The sequence below is a fragment of the Dreissena polymorpha genome, chromosome 1 (assembly GCF_020536995.1).
Source record: "Dreissena polymorpha isolate Duluth1 chromosome 1, UMN_Dpol_1.0, whole genome shotgun sequence".
In the NCBI taxonomy this organism is placed as follows: Eukaryota; Metazoa; Mollusca; class Bivalvia; order Myida; family Dreissenidae; genus Dreissena; species Dreissena polymorpha.
Window position 1 is genome coordinate 164,006,560 of NC_068355.1, and position 20,359 is coordinate 164,026,918.

General features: G+C 40.3%; 1 protein-coding gene across 1 annotated transcript in view; it reads right to left on the bottom strand.

Moving 5' to 3' along the window:
- LOC127858836 (uncharacterized) overlaps positions 1 to 20,359 on the bottom strand; it is a 62,915-nt gene that overhangs the window by 2,607 nt on the left and 39,949 nt on the right. The window contains 9 exon segments of the mRNA XM_052396159.1: positions 3,956 to 4,171; positions 4,340 to 4,498; positions 8,093 to 8,277; positions 8,966 to 9,083; positions 9,508 to 9,689; positions 12,605 to 12,747; positions 16,548 to 16,708; positions 17,644 to 17,774; positions 18,812 to 19,027. Of these exon segments, the coding sequence (XP_052252119.1) occupies positions 3,956 to 4,171; positions 4,340 to 4,498; positions 8,093 to 8,277; positions 8,966 to 9,083; positions 9,508 to 9,689; positions 12,605 to 12,747; positions 16,548 to 16,708; positions 17,644 to 17,774; positions 18,812 to 19,027 (1,511 nt within the window).

Genomic DNA, 20,359 nt, shown 5'->3' on the forward strand with positions numbered 1-20,359 from the left:
CAGTAGTTTTAAATCAATTCATAATTTGTCTACTGAAAGCACTAATAACTATTGCATACAACATTCCTGTATATCTAAACATAGGGTGTTCTGGATTATTATATATACTATTTATACAAAACTAAATAAATCTAACCCTGTTGTATGCTTTTAAATCAACCAGTTTAAAATCAGATACAACTTGAAGGTATTTCCTGAGTTCAGATTGATGCACAGTCAAGCTGGTATTAGCACAGTTGTTTGTAGAGCACTTTACTGAGTATTACACACAGTTTTATAACCCAAAATTTTATTTGAAAAAGTTGTTGCATTTAACCCATTACCTCTTAGATACGTATTTGGATGCATTTGTAGTCCCTTAGAAAGTTAAATTTAATTAAAGATCTTTCTTACTAGTTTCAAGTTTTAAAGGCTTTATTTCCAACTCTTAGATACTGATGAGCAGCAAACAGCATAAAACCTGAACAGACTGTGAGTTACTCAAAGGCACACAGCCACTCTCCCTTTGCCTCTGAGTGGTTAAGGGATATTTTGATACAACACTATTTGGGACTCCTATGTACGAATAATTCATTGTGCTAATAAAACATTATTAATAGAAGCTTGTTTGTTATTTATTATGGCATTAAAAAATCAGTTGTGTGTAATACATGGTAAAGTACTGTTAGCATTTCAGGACATGACAAGCCACGTTGACTTGATGCTTTGTCATGAAATACACCTTGCATCCAGTTCTTCATTACATTTTGTTGAAGAAAGTGCTTACCTGGACTTGATTTTCAGATGGAGCGGTCTTATAGCTTTTTAGCTTGAACATTCCCAAAAGTGTCATTATGATTGCATGAGACACTTCTTATGTTATCATCTAAGTTACCCATATAAGACATTTTTCCTGCATTACAAACTATTCACTACTAAAAATACAAGATTTAAACATGTCAGTTATTTCAACACTGAAACTTGACATTCCAGGACACAAAAGTGGTTGCCTGATATAAACAAGAGCACCGCCTTGCGGGTGCAGACCGCTCATCTCTTTTCTTTTTAAAGGTTAAGGGACTCTCATTTTCAATCACAAAGGAGGGAGGGGTGGAGTGAAGAGGGGTGTATAGTGTGGGGGGCGTGGACATTTATTGCATTATCTTCCAAAAATGCGGAAAAAAATGCAAAATGCTGGGGGGGGGGATTCTTGGGTGAGATGGTTGGACGGTATTTCAAACATAAAATAATAAAAACAAATATTTGTGTTTTTTAACAGTTTAAAAAACAACAAATTGGGGGGTGGGGTGGGGGGTATAGTGTGAGGGTGTGGTGGTCATTTGTGAGATGATCTTAAAAAAAAAAAATTAGGGGAGGGGGAATTCGGGGGGGGGGGGGGGGGGGGGGGGTATTCTTGGGTGCTATGTGGTTGGACGTTTTTTCAAACATAAAATAATAAAAATAAATATTTGTGTTTTTTAACCATTTCAAAAAAAAAAAAAAATTGGGGTGGGGGGGTGGGGTAGGGGGGGGGTATAGTATAGTGTGAGGGTGTGGTGGTCATTTGTGAGATGATCTTAAAAAAAAAAAATTAGGAGGGGGGGGGGGGAGGGCACGGGGGATGATTTGGGTGGAGTCTATTCTGGTGTGTCAGGTAAGAGTAGTTTTGTCAAAGTATCAATCAAATCTAATCATAAATAAAGAAGTTATGGCATTTTTAGCAAAATTTAATAATTTGACCTTGAGAGTCAAGGTCATTCAAAGGTCAAGGTAAAATTCAACTTGCCAGGTACAGTAACCTCATGATAGCATGAAAGTATTTGAAGTTTGACAGCAATAGCCTTGATACTTTAGGAGTAAAGTGGATAGAAACACAAAATTTAACCATATATTCCAAGTTACTAAGTCGAAAAAGGGCCATAATTCCGTAAAAATGACAACCAGAGTTATGCAAATTGTCCTTTTACTGTACCCTTATGATAGTTTGCGAGTGTTCCAAGTATGAAAGCAATATCTATGATAGTTAAGGGGTAAAGTGGACCAAAACACAAAACTTAACAAAATTTTCAATTTTCTAAGTAAAAAGGGCCCATAATTCCGTCCAAATGCCAGTCAGAGTTACATAACCTAGCCTGCACAGTCCCCTTATGATAGTTAATAAGTGTTGCAAGTATGAAAGCAATAGCTTTGATACTGTAGGAAAAAAGTGGACCTAAACACAAAACTTAACCAAATTTTCAATTTTCTAAGTATAAAAAGGGCACATAATTCTGTCAAAATGCCACTCAGAGTTACATAACTTTGCCAGCACAGTCCCCTTATAATAGTTAGTAAGTCCTGCAAGTATTAAAGCAATAGCTTTAATACTTAAGGAATAAAATGGACCTAAACACAAAACAACCAAAATTTTCAATTTTCTAAGTATAAAAAGGGCACATAATTCTGTCAAAATGCACGCCAGAGTTATCTAACTTTGCCTGCCCAGTCCCCCCATGATAGTTAGTAAGTGTACCAAGTTTGAATGCAATAGCATTGATACTTTCTGAGAAAAGTGGACCTAAACACAAAACTTAACCGGACGCCAACGCCGACGCCAAGGTGATGACAATAGCTCATAATTTTTTTTCAAAAAATAGATGAGCTAAAAATAATTGACTCATAGATAATGCCAAAGAAAGGCTGGCAACCTGTCTTAACTCTTAAGTTCCAGTAACAAATCAATAAGTTGCATTGATCATTGATACTAAAATGGATAGTAAGCATGTCATTAGATTGGTAAAATCATTTCTTGAGATTCTGCATGCTTGAATCTATTCCTGTACTATCAACAGACATATGAGCCTCTTTCTGGGAAATATGGGCTTACTACATGTGTCATCTCAGATCAGCCTATGCAGTATGGGCTTACTACATGTGTCATCTCAGATCAGCCTGTGCAGTATGGGCTTACTACATGTGTCATCTCAGATCAGCCTGTGCAGTATGGGCTTACTACATGTGTCATCTCAGATTACCGGTAGCCTATGCAGTATGTACATGCTCGTAAGGAACTACACCTTCCGCTTTTATGGATTTTTTTATTTTAAAGTAGGTCTCTTCTTAATCAAAATCCAGTTTAGTTGTAAAGTGTCATCCCTGATTAGCCTATTCAGATTGCACAGGCTGATCTGGGACTACACTTTCCACACATGCATTAAGCCCTATTATCCCAGAGCAAGGCTAGCATGAACTAAAATGAACTACTACTACATGTACAACAGTTGGGTAAACTATAATGTTTACATTCAAATCCAGTTTTGGAGAGGTCCACTGAAATACAAGTTGTTGTTTTCATTCAAAACCTGATAACTGTAGTTTGATTTACATCCAAGAAGCGCTATAGCAATACATGTTATGTCCTTTACACAACAATGTTGTGAGGAAACCAAACATGGATATTTAAATAATAAACTCACACCTAACGTTTAATGAGTCAACAAAAATAGTATGAACATTTAATCAACATTTCTTATTTGATTTTTAAACAATTCTAATTTAATGTAAATTGTTTTTACTGTCAAATATGTTTATAAAATGTCCAACAACAGAGTTTTGTCCAATAGTAGAACTTTTTGAAGAATTGATTTTTTTAATTATTTATAAATATCACAACCCATACAGATTGACACAACGTAATTAGAAAAAATGGTAATTTCAAACAAGGCGTAAACTTTTTTATTTCAATTTTGTATGTTAATAAATCACAGCATTTTCTTCATCTCGCTATTCAGCTCCCTATCTTAATTTAACCTTAGTAAGTAAAATAATGACAACACTTATTCTCAATCTAAAGTATTTGTAAGTTAAATAACCCCAACAACACCAATTTCCAAATTTGTGTCAAACCAAGGAGACTTTTGTTAAATCAAAAGACGAGGCCTTATTCCAAAAATGGTAAAAAAGCACTGTAATATTTATTTACTCCTCACTACCCTACCTCTGTTAGCTCGTCTACCCGTGCAGGGTGGGGTCTCTTGGGGTGCTCATTGGCCTCCAAGGTGGACCTCATCCCAGGGTACACAAAGCCGTCCTGAGTCTTCCAACGTGCGCGCGACTCCTCCTCCTGATGGCGGCGCAGCGCCTCCACATTCACAGGCACCACCGTCATGGAGTGCAGATAGTCCTGGCAGTATGTGAACCGGGTGTCAGGATCCTGCAGTGGAGGAAAACAGGATTGACTGCATTTGCTTAAAGTGCAAACTGCACAGGTTATCAGGGATGACTCTTTACGCTTTAATTAAATTTATTCTTTAAAGGAAGTTTCAACATAGAAAAAGAAGGGCTTATTTGACTCCAAAAAAGTATCAACTGTTCAACCCACCTTAGCCAGCATCTGCCGGAGTTTCTCTCGTGCAATCTCTGTCGAGTTGAGGGCCTGACTGCTATAGTTGTGTGCCACCTCCACGTCCGCCCGGACAGTGAGCGGCTTGCGGAGCCCCTTCTCTTGACTGTTCAGCTCACTGATTCTCCGCAGCTGCTCCTGATCAGACAAAACCATGTCACACATGAACCCTTTACCACTAAGTTACGTAATTAACTCTTTACCACTTAGATACATATTGAACCCTTTACCACTTAGATACGTATTTAACCATTTACCACTTAAATACATATTTAACCCTTTACGACTTAGATACATATTGAACCCTTTACCACTTAGATATTAGACTTAGATCAAGTTATTTATGTGACTCAATCGTTAAGACTTTAATATACATGTGTTCATTGTAAATAAAATTGCATGCTGTAAAATCGAATATATTTTTCAGCATAAAATTTGTGGCTTTTTCAAAATTAAACTTTTTCGTGGACACTTCAATTTGTGAATTTATGTTAGAATAAACAAAAAAATTACATTGGTCATGTCCAGAAGTGTGTGTGTTATATTCATGGATCAACTAAAAAAATCATCTAAAATTGATGTCCCACAAATAATAAGGATTTTACAGGTTATTTCACATGTTCGATTAAAACATTGCTTTTAATAGTAATTTTATTTGGGTCTGAAGTAAACAAACAATAACTAAACTGGTCGTTTCGAGCCACCCGACCCATTATTAATGGTCAGGCATTAATTTTCGTGTATTATGTCAGTCGACCGATTGACGATTTCAAGATCCTAACGAACAATTATGTCCCATATTTGAACAAATTAAGACTGAATACCAAAGGCATGAGGCACTAAAATCCAAAGTAATCCACGCATACATACTCCGTCTGTTTCGTAATTAAGATAAATCCGGTTTTGACACAAAAGGGTGTAGATTACACAGTGTACTTAACTGACACGTGACATTGCACGAAAATGCCAGTGCAGTACAGCTGTAACGACTGCGTTGACTTCGTTTAGGTAGAATATTAATGATTAGCGCTATTTGTTAACAACTTTATTACCCATTGTGTATATTGTGTTTTTCATTGTTGTTGCAGATAATACAGCCTCCACGCAGCGGATCCGGTTCAAAGACAATAAACGAAATTAAAAGATGATGATGTGTGATCAACACCTGACTTATATACATTCTCCGAATTGATTACAAATTAATACAGAACATATTGATTTGTGTTTGGTTGTTTGCTAGAAACAAGGTGTACAAATAGCTTGTGCTCCGTTTATTGGCTATGTTTTTAATCGACAGCTTTGACAAGTTTACGATACATGTTTCAAATCATTGTTACTTGTAGCAATGAAAACGTAACAGGTAAAGATAAATGAGCAATCATGTCCAATTGTTCCATCCAAACGTAGGGTAATTGTCTACAGAAATCCCCGGAAAGCATGTTTTTCGAATGACTGATTATGACGCAATAAAAATTACTTTGTACCCTATTGCATTCAATCTAATTTAAATGCATTCGTCCATTGGTTGTTACAATTAAATATGTCCTATGAAACCACTGTCCCAAAATGCACTGTTAATTTGACACTTCAGAAAATTATTGTACTTAAAGTAATCAAATATTTACGATGTAAAACTCTTGAAACTTTATTGAAAACAGACCAAATAGTTTGCCTACACTAATTTCAACCAATAATCTTCGCACCTTTTCTAATTTGCGCCGTTAAAGGTAAGATTGTCATTACCGGGGTAGTTTGGCCATGATAATAAATGAATAAGGCCAATTGTGACAAACAGGCCCCAGCTCCTGAAGTGACTCTCAAGTGTCCTCCCTCTTACCCCACTACGATTTATCGCAACCGCAATATATTTCGGACAAATAAATCGGATATTAACTGAAGCATTTTTTTTCAAAGTCAGGAATTGGCCATTTTAAGTGCTGACGAAAACGTCATTTTTATCAAAATGACGAAATTTCGTGCTGGCGAAAATAAATAGTTTCACAGTATTATTAATAAGATTCAACATGTACATTCAATTACATCATTAGCAAACTTATCATGTCTCGTCCCACCTTACTGATAACAAATATTTCAGCAACAATATATGTGTATGAAATATGTGAATGGAATTCATTTTTTTTTTATAAATATTAATTATCAATTAGCAATTCTTTTTCTGCCATGGTTGTTAAAGACTCAAGTGAAATTACTTTTGAAAAAAAAGTCAAATAAGCACGTTTAACATCTGAAGGCATGCAAAGCCCTGTTTACCATTCCAAACAGCAACCACTACCATGTGCTCCCTTATGAAGTCGCTAGCAGCCCCCTGCATTGTGCTCCCTTATGAATTCCCTAGCCACCCCTATCTTGTGCTCCTTTATTTAGTCCCTAGGAGCCCCTACCTTGTGTTTCCTAATGAAGTCCCTAGCGGCCCCCCTACCTTGTGCTCCCTTATGAAGTCCCTAGTGGCCCCCTAACTTGTATTCTCAAATAAAGTCCCTAGGAGCCCCCTACCTTGTGCTCCCTTATGAAGTCCCTAGTGGCCCCCTACCTTGTGCTCCCTTATGAAGTCCCTAGGACCCCCTACCTTGTGCTCCCTTATGAAGTCCCTAGGAGCCCCCTAAATTGTGCTCCCTAATGAAGTCCCTAGTGACCCCCTACCTTGTGCTCCCTTATGAAGCCCCTAGGAGCCCCCTACCTTGTGCTCCCTTATGAAGTCCCTAGGAGCCGCCTACCTTGTGCTACCTTATGAAGTCCCTAGGAGCCCCTACCTTGTGCTCCCTTATGAAGTCCCTAGTGGCCCCCTACCTTGTGCTCCCTTATGAAGTCACTAAGAGCCCCCTACCTTGTGCTCCCTTATGAAGTCTCTAGGAGCCCCCTACCTTGTGCTCCCTTATGAAGTCCCTAGGAGCCCCCTACCTTGTGCTCCCTTCTGAAGTCCCTAGGAGCCCCCTACCTTGTGCTCCCTTATGAAGCCCCTAGTGGCCCCCTAACTTGTGCTCCCTTATGAATTCCCTAGTGGCCCTCTAACTTGTGCTCCCTTATGAAGTCCCTAGTGGCCCCCTAACTTGTATTCTCAAATAAAGTCCCTAGCGGCCCCCTACCTTGTGCTCCCTTACGAAGTTCCTAGCGGCCCCCTACCTTGTGCTCCCTTATGAAGTGCCTAGGAGCCCCCTACATTGTGCTCCCTTATGAAGTCCCTAGGAGCCCCCTACCTTGTGCTCCCTTATGAAGTCCTTAGTGGCCCCCTAACTTGTGTTCCCTTATGAAGTCCCTAGTGGCCCCCTAACTTGTGCTCCCTTATGAAGTCACTAGTGGCCCCCTAACTTGTGCTCCCTTATGAAGTCCCTAGTGGCCCCCTTACTTGTATTCTCAAATAAAGTCCCTAGGAGCCCCCTACCTTGTGCTCCCTTATGAAGTCCCTAGGAGCCCCCTACCTTGTGCTCCCTTATGAAGTCCCTAGGAGCCCTCTACCTTGTGCTCCCTTATGAAGTCCCTAGGAGCCCCCTACATTGTGCTCCCTAATGAAGTCCCTAATGGCCCCCTAACTTGTATTCTCAAATAAAGTCCCTAACGGCCCCCTACCTTGTGCTCCCTTACGAAGTCCCTAGCGGCCCCCTACCTTGTGTTTCCTAATGAAGTCCCTAGCGGCTCCCTACATTGTGCTACCTTATGAAGTCCCTAGCAGCCCCTACTGTGTGTTCCCTTATGAAGTCCCTAATAGCCCCCTACCTTGTGCTCCCTAATGAAGTCCCTAGCTGCCCCCTGTTTCTCCCTGTCAGTCAGTCGTTCCATGTAGGAGAAGTTCTGATTGTCCATTGGTTCCCACATGCGACTGGACTCGCGCACAAACGAGTGCTCCTGGGTACCAGTCTCTGCTTCGGCATTGAACGATTTCTCCTCCTTTACTTGCAACTCTAGGAAATGTTGTTGATAATCAAATGTTAAAATCTTTCTACCAAGCACCAAAAATACAAATGATCCTTGCTTTGGGAAAACAGGGCTTAATGCATGTCTGATGACTTCCCAGATCAGCTTGTGCAGTCTGCCTAAACTGAAGTTTCTCTAAGAAGAGACTTTCTTCAAACAAAAAGTACCATAAAAGCTGAAAGTGTCGTCCCTGATTAGCATGTGTGGAAGGCAAATGCTATTCTGCAACAACACTTAATGCACATGCTTTAAGCCCATTTTTCCAGAACAAGTTTCAAATATTTAAATCTTGCTATCAAAGACCAGAAATACAGATACAGTGCTTTATACAATTACAAGATGATTATCAATGAGAAAAATCAGAATATACAGAGCCAACAAGAATGCCTTGTCACAAAGATATATTGTTAATAAAACTTTGCTTCACGTAAAGATTGGTCAAAGTACCCGTATCTTTGTTTTACTTTTATCCCTGCATTGTGACCTTGAAGTCAACCTAGTAACCTGGTTCTTGTAAGTGTCCTTCCATCGCAATATAATTTCTTGGAAAATCCTAGTAATATATCATGACAAAGGACAATTTATGTCATAAACTTCTACTGAATAATGAGCTCCTCATGTAAAAAGATGAATTTTTGTGCCCTGATGATAACAAACCCCTCTAGATCTACTGACCTTCAAAGTCCTCCGTTGTGAAGGGCACACCAAACTCCTTGCTCATGGACACCACCATGTCTGCTGTGGGGAACAGCTCATTACGAACCGCGTCTCGGATGTTACGAGTCTTAGACATCTGTACACATGATGCAGATGTTTTATTTGTTTTCATCTCTGATTGCATAACATAATTGTATAAGTGTTCATATATGTATTTGTTTGCAATATTTAATAAAATGAGTTGTTAACTAAAAAAAAAAACAAGAGATGTGTTTGTCAGAAACACAATGCCCCCTACTGCACCATTTTATAGCCATATATTTGACCTTGAAGGATGACCTTGACCTTTCACCACTCAAAATGTGCAATTCCATGAGATACACATGCATGCCAAATATCAAGTTGCTATCTTTAATATTGCATAAGTTATGACCAAAGTTAATGTTTTGGGACACACACAATGAATGAATGAATGAATGACCGACAGACAGGCCAAAAACAATATACCCCCGATCATTCAATCAGGGGGCATAAAAATTCCTCCATCAGACGCTACCCACCTCGTGAAGCCTGGTAAGAGCCTCAAAGCAAGGCTTGGGCACCATGTCCCTGACATACAAGAGTGGCTGCTGGACTATCATGTGGAGGGGCTCGTGTAGCTTCACTCTACACAGGTCCACGTCCAGGGGGCCGTACAGCCGCTCACTAAAGCTCAGGTTGCTGTGGTAGAGCACGGTCACATCTGCAAGGGAAATAAATGTTCAGGTTGCTGTGGTACAGCAGTCACATCTGCAAGGGAAATAAATGTTACAGCACGGTCACATTTGCAAGGGAGATAAATGTTCAGGTTGCTGTGGTACAGCATGGTCACATCTGCAAGGGAGATAAATGCTCAGGTTGCTGTGATACAGCATGGTTACATCTGCAAGGGAGATAAATGTTCAGGTTGCTGTGATACAGCAGTCACATCTGCAAGGGAGATAAATGCTCAGGTTGCTGTGATACAGCACGGTTACATCTGCAAGGGAGATAAATGTTCAGGTTGCTGTGATACAGCACGGTTACATCTGCAAGGGAGATAAATGTTCAGGTTGCTGTGATGCAGCACGGTTACATCTGCAAGGGAGATAAATGTTCAGGTTGCTGTGATACAGCACCGTTACATCTGCAAGAAAGATAAATGTTCAAGTTGCTGTGATACAGCACGGTTACATCTGCAAGGGAGATAAATGCTCAGGTTGCTGTGATACAGCACGGTTACATCTGCAAGGGAAATAAATGCTCAGGTTGCTGTGATACAGCACGGTTACATCTGCAAGGGAGATAAATGTTCAGGTTGCTGTGATACAGCACGGTTACATCTGCAAGGGAGATAAATGTTCAGGTTGCTGTGATACAGCACGGTTACATCTGCAAGGGAGATAAATGTTCAGGTTGCTGTGATACAGCACGGTTACATCTGCAAGGGAGATAAATGTTCAGGTTGCTGTGATACAGCACGGTTACATCTGCAAGGGAGATAAATGTTCAGGTTGCTGTGATACAGCACGGTTACATCTGCAAGGGAGATAAATGCTCAGGTTGCTGTGATACAGCATGGTTACGTGCTGGGTGGTCCAACATTTGACAATAATCTCTCTCAGTCCCTCCAGTACAAACATGTGCATGTGTCTGTCTGTATGTCTTCCCATGTGTCTGTCTGTCTTTCCATGTGTCTGTCTGTCCATGTGTCTGTCTGTCTGTCCATGTGTCTGTCTGCCCATGTGTCTGTCTCTCTGTCCATATATCTGTCTGCCTGTCTGTCTGTGTGTCTATGTGTCTGTCTGTATGTCCATGTGTCTGTCTGCCGATGTGTCTGTCTCTCTGTCCATGTGTCTGTCTGCCCATGTGTCTGTCTGTCTATCCATGTGTCTGTCTGTCCATGTGTCTGTCCATGTGTCTGTCTGTCCATGTGTCTGTCTGACGATAAGTGCTGCAACAATATACCGGTATATCGGTGTTTATTGCAATACGCAATCCGCATATTGTATTGCGATACAATTTTCATCATACCGGTACAAAAATTCTACAAAAATTCATCCACATTTCGTCCAGAAAAGTCATCCCAAATAATGTTATCAAGGTAAACAAAACAAATTGGTGTTTAGTAAAAATAAATTGATATGTAAAAAAGCATTCTTAAAAGTTTATTATACTGAGTATCGTTGTTTCATGGGAGTCCGCAAGATCTTCTTTTGCATGTCATACTGTTAAATTCAAAATAAAGCTTGTAAAAATGCGAAAAAAACACACAATTAATTACATAATAAAAATGTAAATTTATGTTGTTATATAAACAGAAGTAATAATGATTACTCTTTTTTTTAGATAACAGCATTCTGATAAGTTACATGACCGGCTTTTAAACATCCACAATTCTGTTTTGGGTTATTATTATTCTTGTCGGCTTTTATAAAAGTTCTCAGAATGGCAGACGAAACGAACGCAGAGTTTGACTTTATAGACAATATGACAATACTAATCTTTCATAAGACTAAAAAGAGTAAATTGGGTTTATAAAGCATTTTGTAAAAAAGGCTAGAATTGCCAAGAGGATATAACTAGAGCCTAAAATACAAAGGTTATGTTCATGTAATTAAGTTGGGTTTGGTGATTAGCTGGCGAGTTATAATTCAGGTACAAGTTAGCAATACATTGCAATATATTGCAATACGGGTTTTTGAACTGACAATATATTGCAATACCAGAGTTTTCTGGCTGGGGCAGTTTGGTCCACACCTCGTTCACTGCCCCCTCCCTCAGCCCCTCCAGTACAAACATGTGCATGTGTCTGTCTGTCTGTCCTTGTGTCAGTCCATGTTTCTGTCTGTCTGTCCATGAATCCATCTGTCTGTTTCACTAACCAGAGTTTTCTGGCTGGGGCAGGTTGGTCCACTCCTCGTTCACTGCCCCCTCCCTCAGCCCCTTCAGTACAAACATGTCCATGTCTCTTTGTGTGTGTCCATGTTTCTGTTGTCTGTCCATGTGTCCATCTGTCTGTCTGTCTCACCAGAGGTTTCTGGCTGAGGCAGGTTGGTCCACACATTGTTCACTGCCCCCTCTCTCTGACAGCCCCTCCAGTACAAACATGTGCATGTGTCTATATGTCTGTCTGTCAATGTGTCTGTCTGTCTTTCCATGTGTCTGTCTGTCTGTCTCACTTACCAGAGTTCTCTGGCTGGGGTAGGTTGGTCCACACCTCGTTCACTGCCCCCTCTTTCAGCCACTCCAATACAAACATGTGCATGTGTCTATGTGTCTGTCTGTCTGTCCATGTGTCTGTCTGTCTGTCCGTCTGTCTGTCTCACTTTCCAGAGTTTTCTGGCTGAGGCAGGTTGGACCACACCTCGTTCACTGCCCCCTCTCTCAGCCTCTCCAGTACAAACATGTGCATGTGTCTATGTGTCTGTCTGTCAATGTGTCTGTCTGTCTGTCAATGTGTCTGTCTGTCTGTCTCACTTACCAGAGTTTTCTGGCTGGGGCAGGTTGGTCCACACCTCGTTCACTGACCCCTCTTTCAGCCCCTCCAGTACAAACATGTGCATGTGTCTATGTGTCTGTCTGTCTGTCAATGTGTCTGTCTGTCTGTCAATGTGTCTGTCTGTCTGTCTCACTTACCAGAGTTTTCTGGCTGGGGCAGGTTGGTCCACACCTCGTTCACTGCCCCCTCTCTCAGCCCCTCCAGTACAAACATGTGCATGTGTCCGTCCAGGACCTGGAACCCGGTCAGGATGTCCAGGGTACGACTCTGCTGCTGCATCCTGTAACCAGAGCAACAACTTGATGTGATCTTGTTTATCAACAAAAGTAATATGTACACCAATAAAAATAGAATACATTTGTATACAGAGGAAATGAAAAAGATTTTAAGAATATTTTGATAACAAAAACATGTACTAAGACACAAAACATTAGCTTTAAATTCTGTGAATTATGTTTAAGTATTTCTTTCTTGTATAGTAAAGGCAGTGTCCATTCTAGAACGCTAATTTTCCAAAGATGGCGCACATTTCCAGAATATGTGCAAGAAAATTCGCGTGCTTGTTATCCAGGAGTATTTTTTAAAAATCTTAGCGATATTGACTTGACCAAAAATGTTCAGAGCCAATTTACGATCGTCTGTCAATTGCATGTATCTCTTTATGCAACTTAAGCCCGCAAAAAGGCAGAGCGTTGTAGTGTCGGAAAGTCACTATTGGCCAATGAGAGCGCACGCTTTGAATGTACAACAGCACTCGTAGGCAGTCAATATCTGCAGTGAAATCATGCTGACGACTCGTGATGTAATCGCCATAAGACTGTGCATTTCATGCATAATATTGTCAAAACATGTATTCTCAAATGAGCGTTATTGATCATGAAAGGCATGCAAATCAGTAATTTTTTTTTGTATTTAAATGATACAAAACTACCATGTGAAAACATATTTTCGTTCTTTAGTCAATACTATGAAAAGTGCTGTTATATTCAAAGGTTGTTACTATAGTTTTTCACTGTCCTGACAGTATGTAATAATGTTTAAGGTTAACAAATTAAACATTAAAACAAAAATGTATAAAAATGGTATTTGATAATTACCCCCATTTCTAAAAAATCCCCCCTATTTTTCGAGGTCAGAAGGACTTTCGCCCCCCCATTTCTTGATTTCTAGAATAGACACTGTAAAGGTAGGGATTTTTTTCTACTCTACTATGCTAATACTGCACAGGCTAATCTGGGAGGACACTGTAAGCACATGCAATAAACCCCTGTTTTCACAGATTTTACAACGTGGTTAAGTTTGAAGAGAAAACTGAAAGTTTGGTTTTATTATTGAACCTGGCTAAAATATACCCACAATTTTTTTTCAAAAAGGTTAACAAATTAAACATTAAAACAAAAATGTATAAAAATGGTATTTGATAATTACCCCCATTTCTAAAAAATCCCCCCTATTTTTCGAGGTCAGAAGGACTTTCGCCCCCCCATTTCTTGATTTCTAGAATAGACACTGTAAAGGTAGGGATTTTTTTCTACTCTACTATGCTAATACTGCACAGGCTAATCTGGGAGGACACTGTAAGCACATGCAATAAACCCCTGTTTTCACAGATTTTACAACGTGGTTAAGTTTGAAGAGAAAACTGAAAGTTTGGTTTTATTATTGAACCTGGCTAAAATATACCCACAATTTTTTTTCAAAAAGATTCGATCAAAACTGTGGAACCAAGGCCATGCAAACAACATTACACGCTGTGAGATGGAACACTGATAGTACATGAATGGGGCCATCATAAACCCTGTGAGATGGAACACTGATAGTACATGAATGGGGCCATCATAAACCCTGTGAGATGGAACACTGATAGTACATGAATGGGGCCATCATAAACCCTGTGAGATGGAACACTGATAGTACATGAATGGGGCCATCATAAACCCTGTGTGATGGAACACTGATAGTACATGAATGGGGCCATCATAAACCCTGTGAGATGGAACACTGATAGTACATGAATGGGGCCATCATAAACCCTGTGAGATGGAACACTGATAGTACATGAATGGGGCCATCATAAACCCTGTGAGATGGAACACTGATAGTACATGAATGGGGCCATCATAAACCCTGTGAGATGGAACACTGATAGTACATGAATGGGGCCATCATAAACCCTTTACCACTCAGATAGGCATTTTTGCATTTGAAGTCTCTTCAAAAATCAAATTAAACAAGCAAAGTCGTTGAATTGATATCCCTGGCCATTATATTTCTGGACACAAGATATGGCTCCGGACACAAAAAAAAGCATTTTTCAAAATACAAAGGGCCATAACTCCGTTATTATTTGATGGTGTACAATGCCATTTGGTGTGCATCATCCTCTTATCCATATACTCATACAAAGTTTCAATGAAATCTGCAAAAGCACTTCCAAGATATGGCTCCGGACACAAAAGTGCCGGACGGACGGACAACGCCAAAACAATATCCCTCAGCCTATGGCGGGTGATAGTTAAAGACCTTTATTAATAGATTCTAGCTTTAAAGCCTTCATTCCCATCCTAAGGAACTGCTGAGACGCAAACAGCATAAAACGTGAACCAATTGCCATTTACTTGCAGGCGGTTCTGGTTTTATGTTTGGTTGCAAATTGTTATTTTCACTTTGGTTCTGAGCGGGAAAGGGTTAATGTAACTGCTACAAGACCATACCCAGAGAGTTTGTAAGTGGACAGGGCTGCATCCACCACAGGGTTAATGTAACTGCTACAAGACCATACCCAGAGAGTTTGTAAGTGGACAGGGCTGCATCCACTACAGGGTTAATGTAACTGCTACAAGACCATACCCAGAGAGTTTGTAAGTGGACAGGGCTGCATCCACCACAGGGTTAATGTAACTGCTACAAGACCATACCCAGAGTGTTTGTAAGTGGACAGGGCTGCATCCACCACAGGGTTAATGTTACTGCTACAAGACCATACCCAGAGAGTTTGTAAGTGGACAGGGCTGCATCCACCACAGGGTTAATGTAACTGCTACAAGACCATACCCAGAGAGTTTGTAAGTGAACAGGGCTGCATCCACCACAGGGTTAATGTAACTGCTACAAGACCATACCCAGAGTGTTTGTAAGTGGACAGGGCTGCATCCACCACAGGGTTAATGTAACTGCTACAAGACCATACCCAGAGAGTTTGTAAGTGGACAGCGCTGCATCCACAACGAAATGGTTAATGTAACTGCTACAAGACCATACCCAGAGAGTTTGCAAGTGGACAGGGCTGCATCCACCACAGGGTTAATGTAACTGCTACAAGACCATACCCAGAGAGTTTGAAAGTGGACAGGGCTGCATCCACCACAGGGTTAATGTAACTACTACAAGACCATACCCAGAGAGTTTGTAAGATGACAGGGCTGCATCCACCACAGGGTTAATGTAACTGCTACAAGACCATACCCAGAGTGTTTGTCAGTGGACAGGGCTGCATCCACCACAGGGTTAATCTTACTGCTACAAGACCATACCCAGAGAGTTTGTAAGTGGACAGCGCTGCATCCACAACGAAATGGTTAATGTAACTGCTACAAGACCATACCCAGAGAGTTTGTAAGTGGACAGGGCTGCATCCACCACAGGGTTAATGTAACTGCTACAAGACCATACCCAGAGAGTTTGTAGGTGGACAGCGCTGCATCCAACACAGGGTTAATGTAACTGCTACAAGACCATACCCAGAGAGTTTGTAAGTGGACAGCGCTGCATCCACCACAGGGTTAATGTAACTGCTACAAGACCATACCCAGAGAGTTTGTAAGTGGACAGCGCTGCATCCACCACAGGGTTAATGTAACTGCTACAAGACCATACGCAGAGAGTTTGTAAGTGGACAGGGCTGCATCCACCACAGGGTTAATGTAACTGCTACAAGACCATACCCAGAGAGTTTGTAAGTGGACAGGGCTGCATCCACCACAGGATTAATGTAACTGCTACAAGACCATACCCAGAGAGTTTGTAAGTGGACAGCGCTGCATCCACCACAGGATTAATGTAACTGCTACAAGACCATACCCAGAGAGTTTGTAAGTGGACAGCGCTGCATCCACCACGTGTTGAGGCATGTCATCAAGCTCAAGGGCGCGGGCGTTGATCTTTGTGATCAGGTTCTGAAGCTGGCTCAGCATAGTCGTGTTCTTGTAGTCAAACCGGAACACGATACGCGAGAATGGGCACTGAAATAAAACAACAGGTCGCTGTGGTGTAATGGATAGGGGGTCCGCCTAGTGACCGGGAGGTCAAGGATTTGATCCCCACTGTGGGAGTGTTCTTTAGATCTCCCCAAAAGTACTGGTTCTAGGCCCAGGAAACGGACTCAAGAGCGTTTCAATAAACCTGAGGCTTTCCACGCAATTGAGCTTAAATAAAAAGGTTTAAACTAAATAAAACAAAAGCTTTACATTGATCTTTTGAATCACATTGGGTGAAGGGCAAATAACTCTGCAAAAAAAGTTTTATATACACACAAACTACATCATGCACTTCAACCTAATATAAAGACCATTCCTATAAAGATTTGTTGTGATACATAAAAACTGACTAGTTCATGACACAATATACACATGTACAATTATGTAAGTTTCTGAATTTGCCAAAGTTCAAGGGCATATAACTCTGCAAACAATATTGGGCCTTACACGAAAATTTCATCTTGCATTTCTGTTTAGTATATTATATACAACATTTCTATTGAAGTTTTATGTCAGTAGGCAGAAAATGAGAGACTTATTTGCAACACAAAGAACACATGTGCAACATGACAGACTAACAGATTGTCCGAAAGGGTGATTCCAGTGAAACATTCTGGGCTTAATGAATGAACGTAAAATGTCATCCCAGATAAGCCTGTGCAGACTGCACAGCCTGATCAGGGACAACACTTTATGCCTAAACTAGACTAGAAACAGACTTCTTTTAAACGAAAACATTAAAGGAAATTCAAAAGTGTTATACCGGATTAGCAGAATGCACAGGCTACTCTTGAACAACATTTACAGCACAAAACTAGAAATTTCCCCAAAACTAGACTTAAAGTATATTCCCACACAACCTTTTTATTTCTGAGGGTGGGGGGGGTGGGGGGTAGGTTGTAAAAATTGCCTCTGCATACCTCCTCTGTGGTAGCAATGTGTCTCTTAGCAGCAACCTCCTCAGGGGTCACCAGGGGCTGAGCCAACTCGACCTTGACCTTGAGCATGGTGTGACTGGACATGTAGTGACCAGTGGCCAGGGGACCGTCCACTGAAAGAACAAGGAAAGTACATAACACTTGACTTAGCAAAAAGTCCATCACAAGACACAACAAGTTTATCACATGACACTTAGCAACAGAGTACACTGAGGGAAAAACAAAACAAAACACCATTATGAATGCAACCAAAACAATGAGCAGAAAGCAAGCCTTTTTCCTATGCTTTATCATACTTGTCCGATATAACATAATATAAAAAGTCACTAATAAAATATTCTCTATATCACAGAAAAGAAAATCTATTCACCAATTTAGACATGGCTTATAATTAACTATCATGGGCAAAGTTTTTCTTCACAAAATCCATATAATTTTTTTAAAGGAGAGGAAGTATAACATAACACAGTGTAGCTGGCTGATGAACAAGTTTGACCCTGTTTTTACTGTCAAATTACAAAACAAGAGATGTGCTTGTCAGAAACACAATCACCCCCTTATGTGCCGCTTTGATTTTTTTGATTGACCTTTGACCTTGAATGATGACCTTGACCTTTCACCACTCGAAATGTGCAGCTTCATGAGATACACATGCATTCCAAATATCAAGTTGCTACGTTCAATATTGCAAACGTTATGAAGAAGGTTAAAGTTTTGGTTAAAGTTTTTGAAATAATTTTTTTGACCTTGAAGGATGACCTTGACCTTTCACCACTCAAAATGCTCAGCTCCATGAGATACACATGCATGCCAAATATCAAGTTGCTAAGTTCAATATTGCAAAAGTTATGAAGAAGGTTAAAGTTTTGGTTAAAGTTTTGGGACACACACACACACACACACACAGACACATACAATGACAGACAGGCCAAAAACAATATAAAAAGGAGAAGAAAAGTATCAGGGAAGTCACAGGTCTGATCCCCACTGCAACAGAGTTCTTCATATCTCCTTAAAGAAACCAAATCATGGTTCTATCCAGGAAACTGAACTCCAGAGCATTTCAATAAGCCAAAGGCTTTCGATGTAACAAAGCTTAAATGAATAGGTTCAAACTAATTAAACTGAATATCTAAGAAGCTATCCCTACCTGGTCCGTCGACGGCCCCTGCTATGCCGACCATCTTGCCGCCCATGCGGCTGTCGCCCAGGCCCAGAAGGTCAGGCGGGGGGCAGTTGTGTACGGGAATCTTCAGGTGGAGGTAGCGATGACCCAGCAGAAGGTCAGAGAGGTCAACCTTGGCCACGCCGTATGGGTCCCAGATCTTGGACTTGTCCTTGAACGGATTGTGAAGTGTTCGCCGACCTGGGACAGATAATTTCAGCCATTTGATAACTGACATATTTAAGATGCATTCTGGAAAAAACGGGCTTAAAGGGGCCTTTTCACAGATTTTGGCATATTTTGAAGTTTGTCATTAAATGCTTTATATTGATAAATGTAAACATTGGATCTTAAAAGCTCCAGTAAAAAATCAAGAATAAAATTTAAAAAAGGAAAAAAAAGTAGCCGGTACCAGGGCTCGAACCAGTGACCCCCGGAGTAAGTCTGAAGTAGAAGCGCATTAGCCCTCTCGGCTATTCCGCCGGGTATTCACAGTTATAGTATTTATACCTTATATAAGCAATCTTCGTAGTTTCGTAAATTTAAACGACAACAACAGAACTCTCCAAATTATTCAATCATTTCGCGTTGCAACGCTTTATAATTTTTAGGTTTTCAAATCGTCAAAAGATACATATAATGGCTATATTGGACTATAGTAAATGTTCAGTAATACTGTTTCCTCACAAATATCATAACTAAAACGAAAATTTGCGAATCTGAAACAACTTTTTTCAATTTTGTAAATTTACCAAACCGTGAAAAGATCCCTTTAATGCATGTGTGTATTATGTCGTCACAGATCTTGGACTTTTCTTTGAACAGGTTGTGAAGTGTTCTCCAACCTGAATAAGGGAACAACAGTGAGGGCTGTATATGAGTTCAGCTATTGATTATGACTGGGTTACCAACCTATTTGAACAGGTTGTGAAGTGTGTTCCAACCTGACCAAGGGAACAACAGGCAGGGCTTGAGATTCGTTAGGCCACTAGGTGTCTTACCTATTAAATCTCATAGTTCTGGGAAAAAAGTGCTTAAATCACGTGCTTTATTCACATTTTAAGGAAGTCTCTAAGCAAAAATCTAATTTAAGCAGAATGGTTCTCTATGAATTGACAGTGCAACTGCACAGGCTTATATGGGCCCAAACTTTACGCACATGCATTTAGCAAAGTTTTAAAGGGCTGAAAGGCTGTGAATGAACCCTATTGGCTCTGTGTTTTGGGGAAGTTACTGCAAACTTGTGGTGAAAAATGCAATATTGAAAAATCATTTTACGTTAGTCAGATGAAACCTATGTTAAGCTATTCCAAGACCACTTCTTGCAAAAAAATGATTTTAAAAGTACAAACAACATTCAAATAACTCAGATATAAAATATTTTGACAGTTAATTGGAAATGCAAAAGACACTTGAATGGTGTATAGCATTTCAAATCTATCCAAGTATCAGGCCTTTTCCTAGCATATCCACAGGTCTGTTAATCATACCCATTCCCAAAGCAAATTGGTTAACGATTCCCAATGTGAAAAA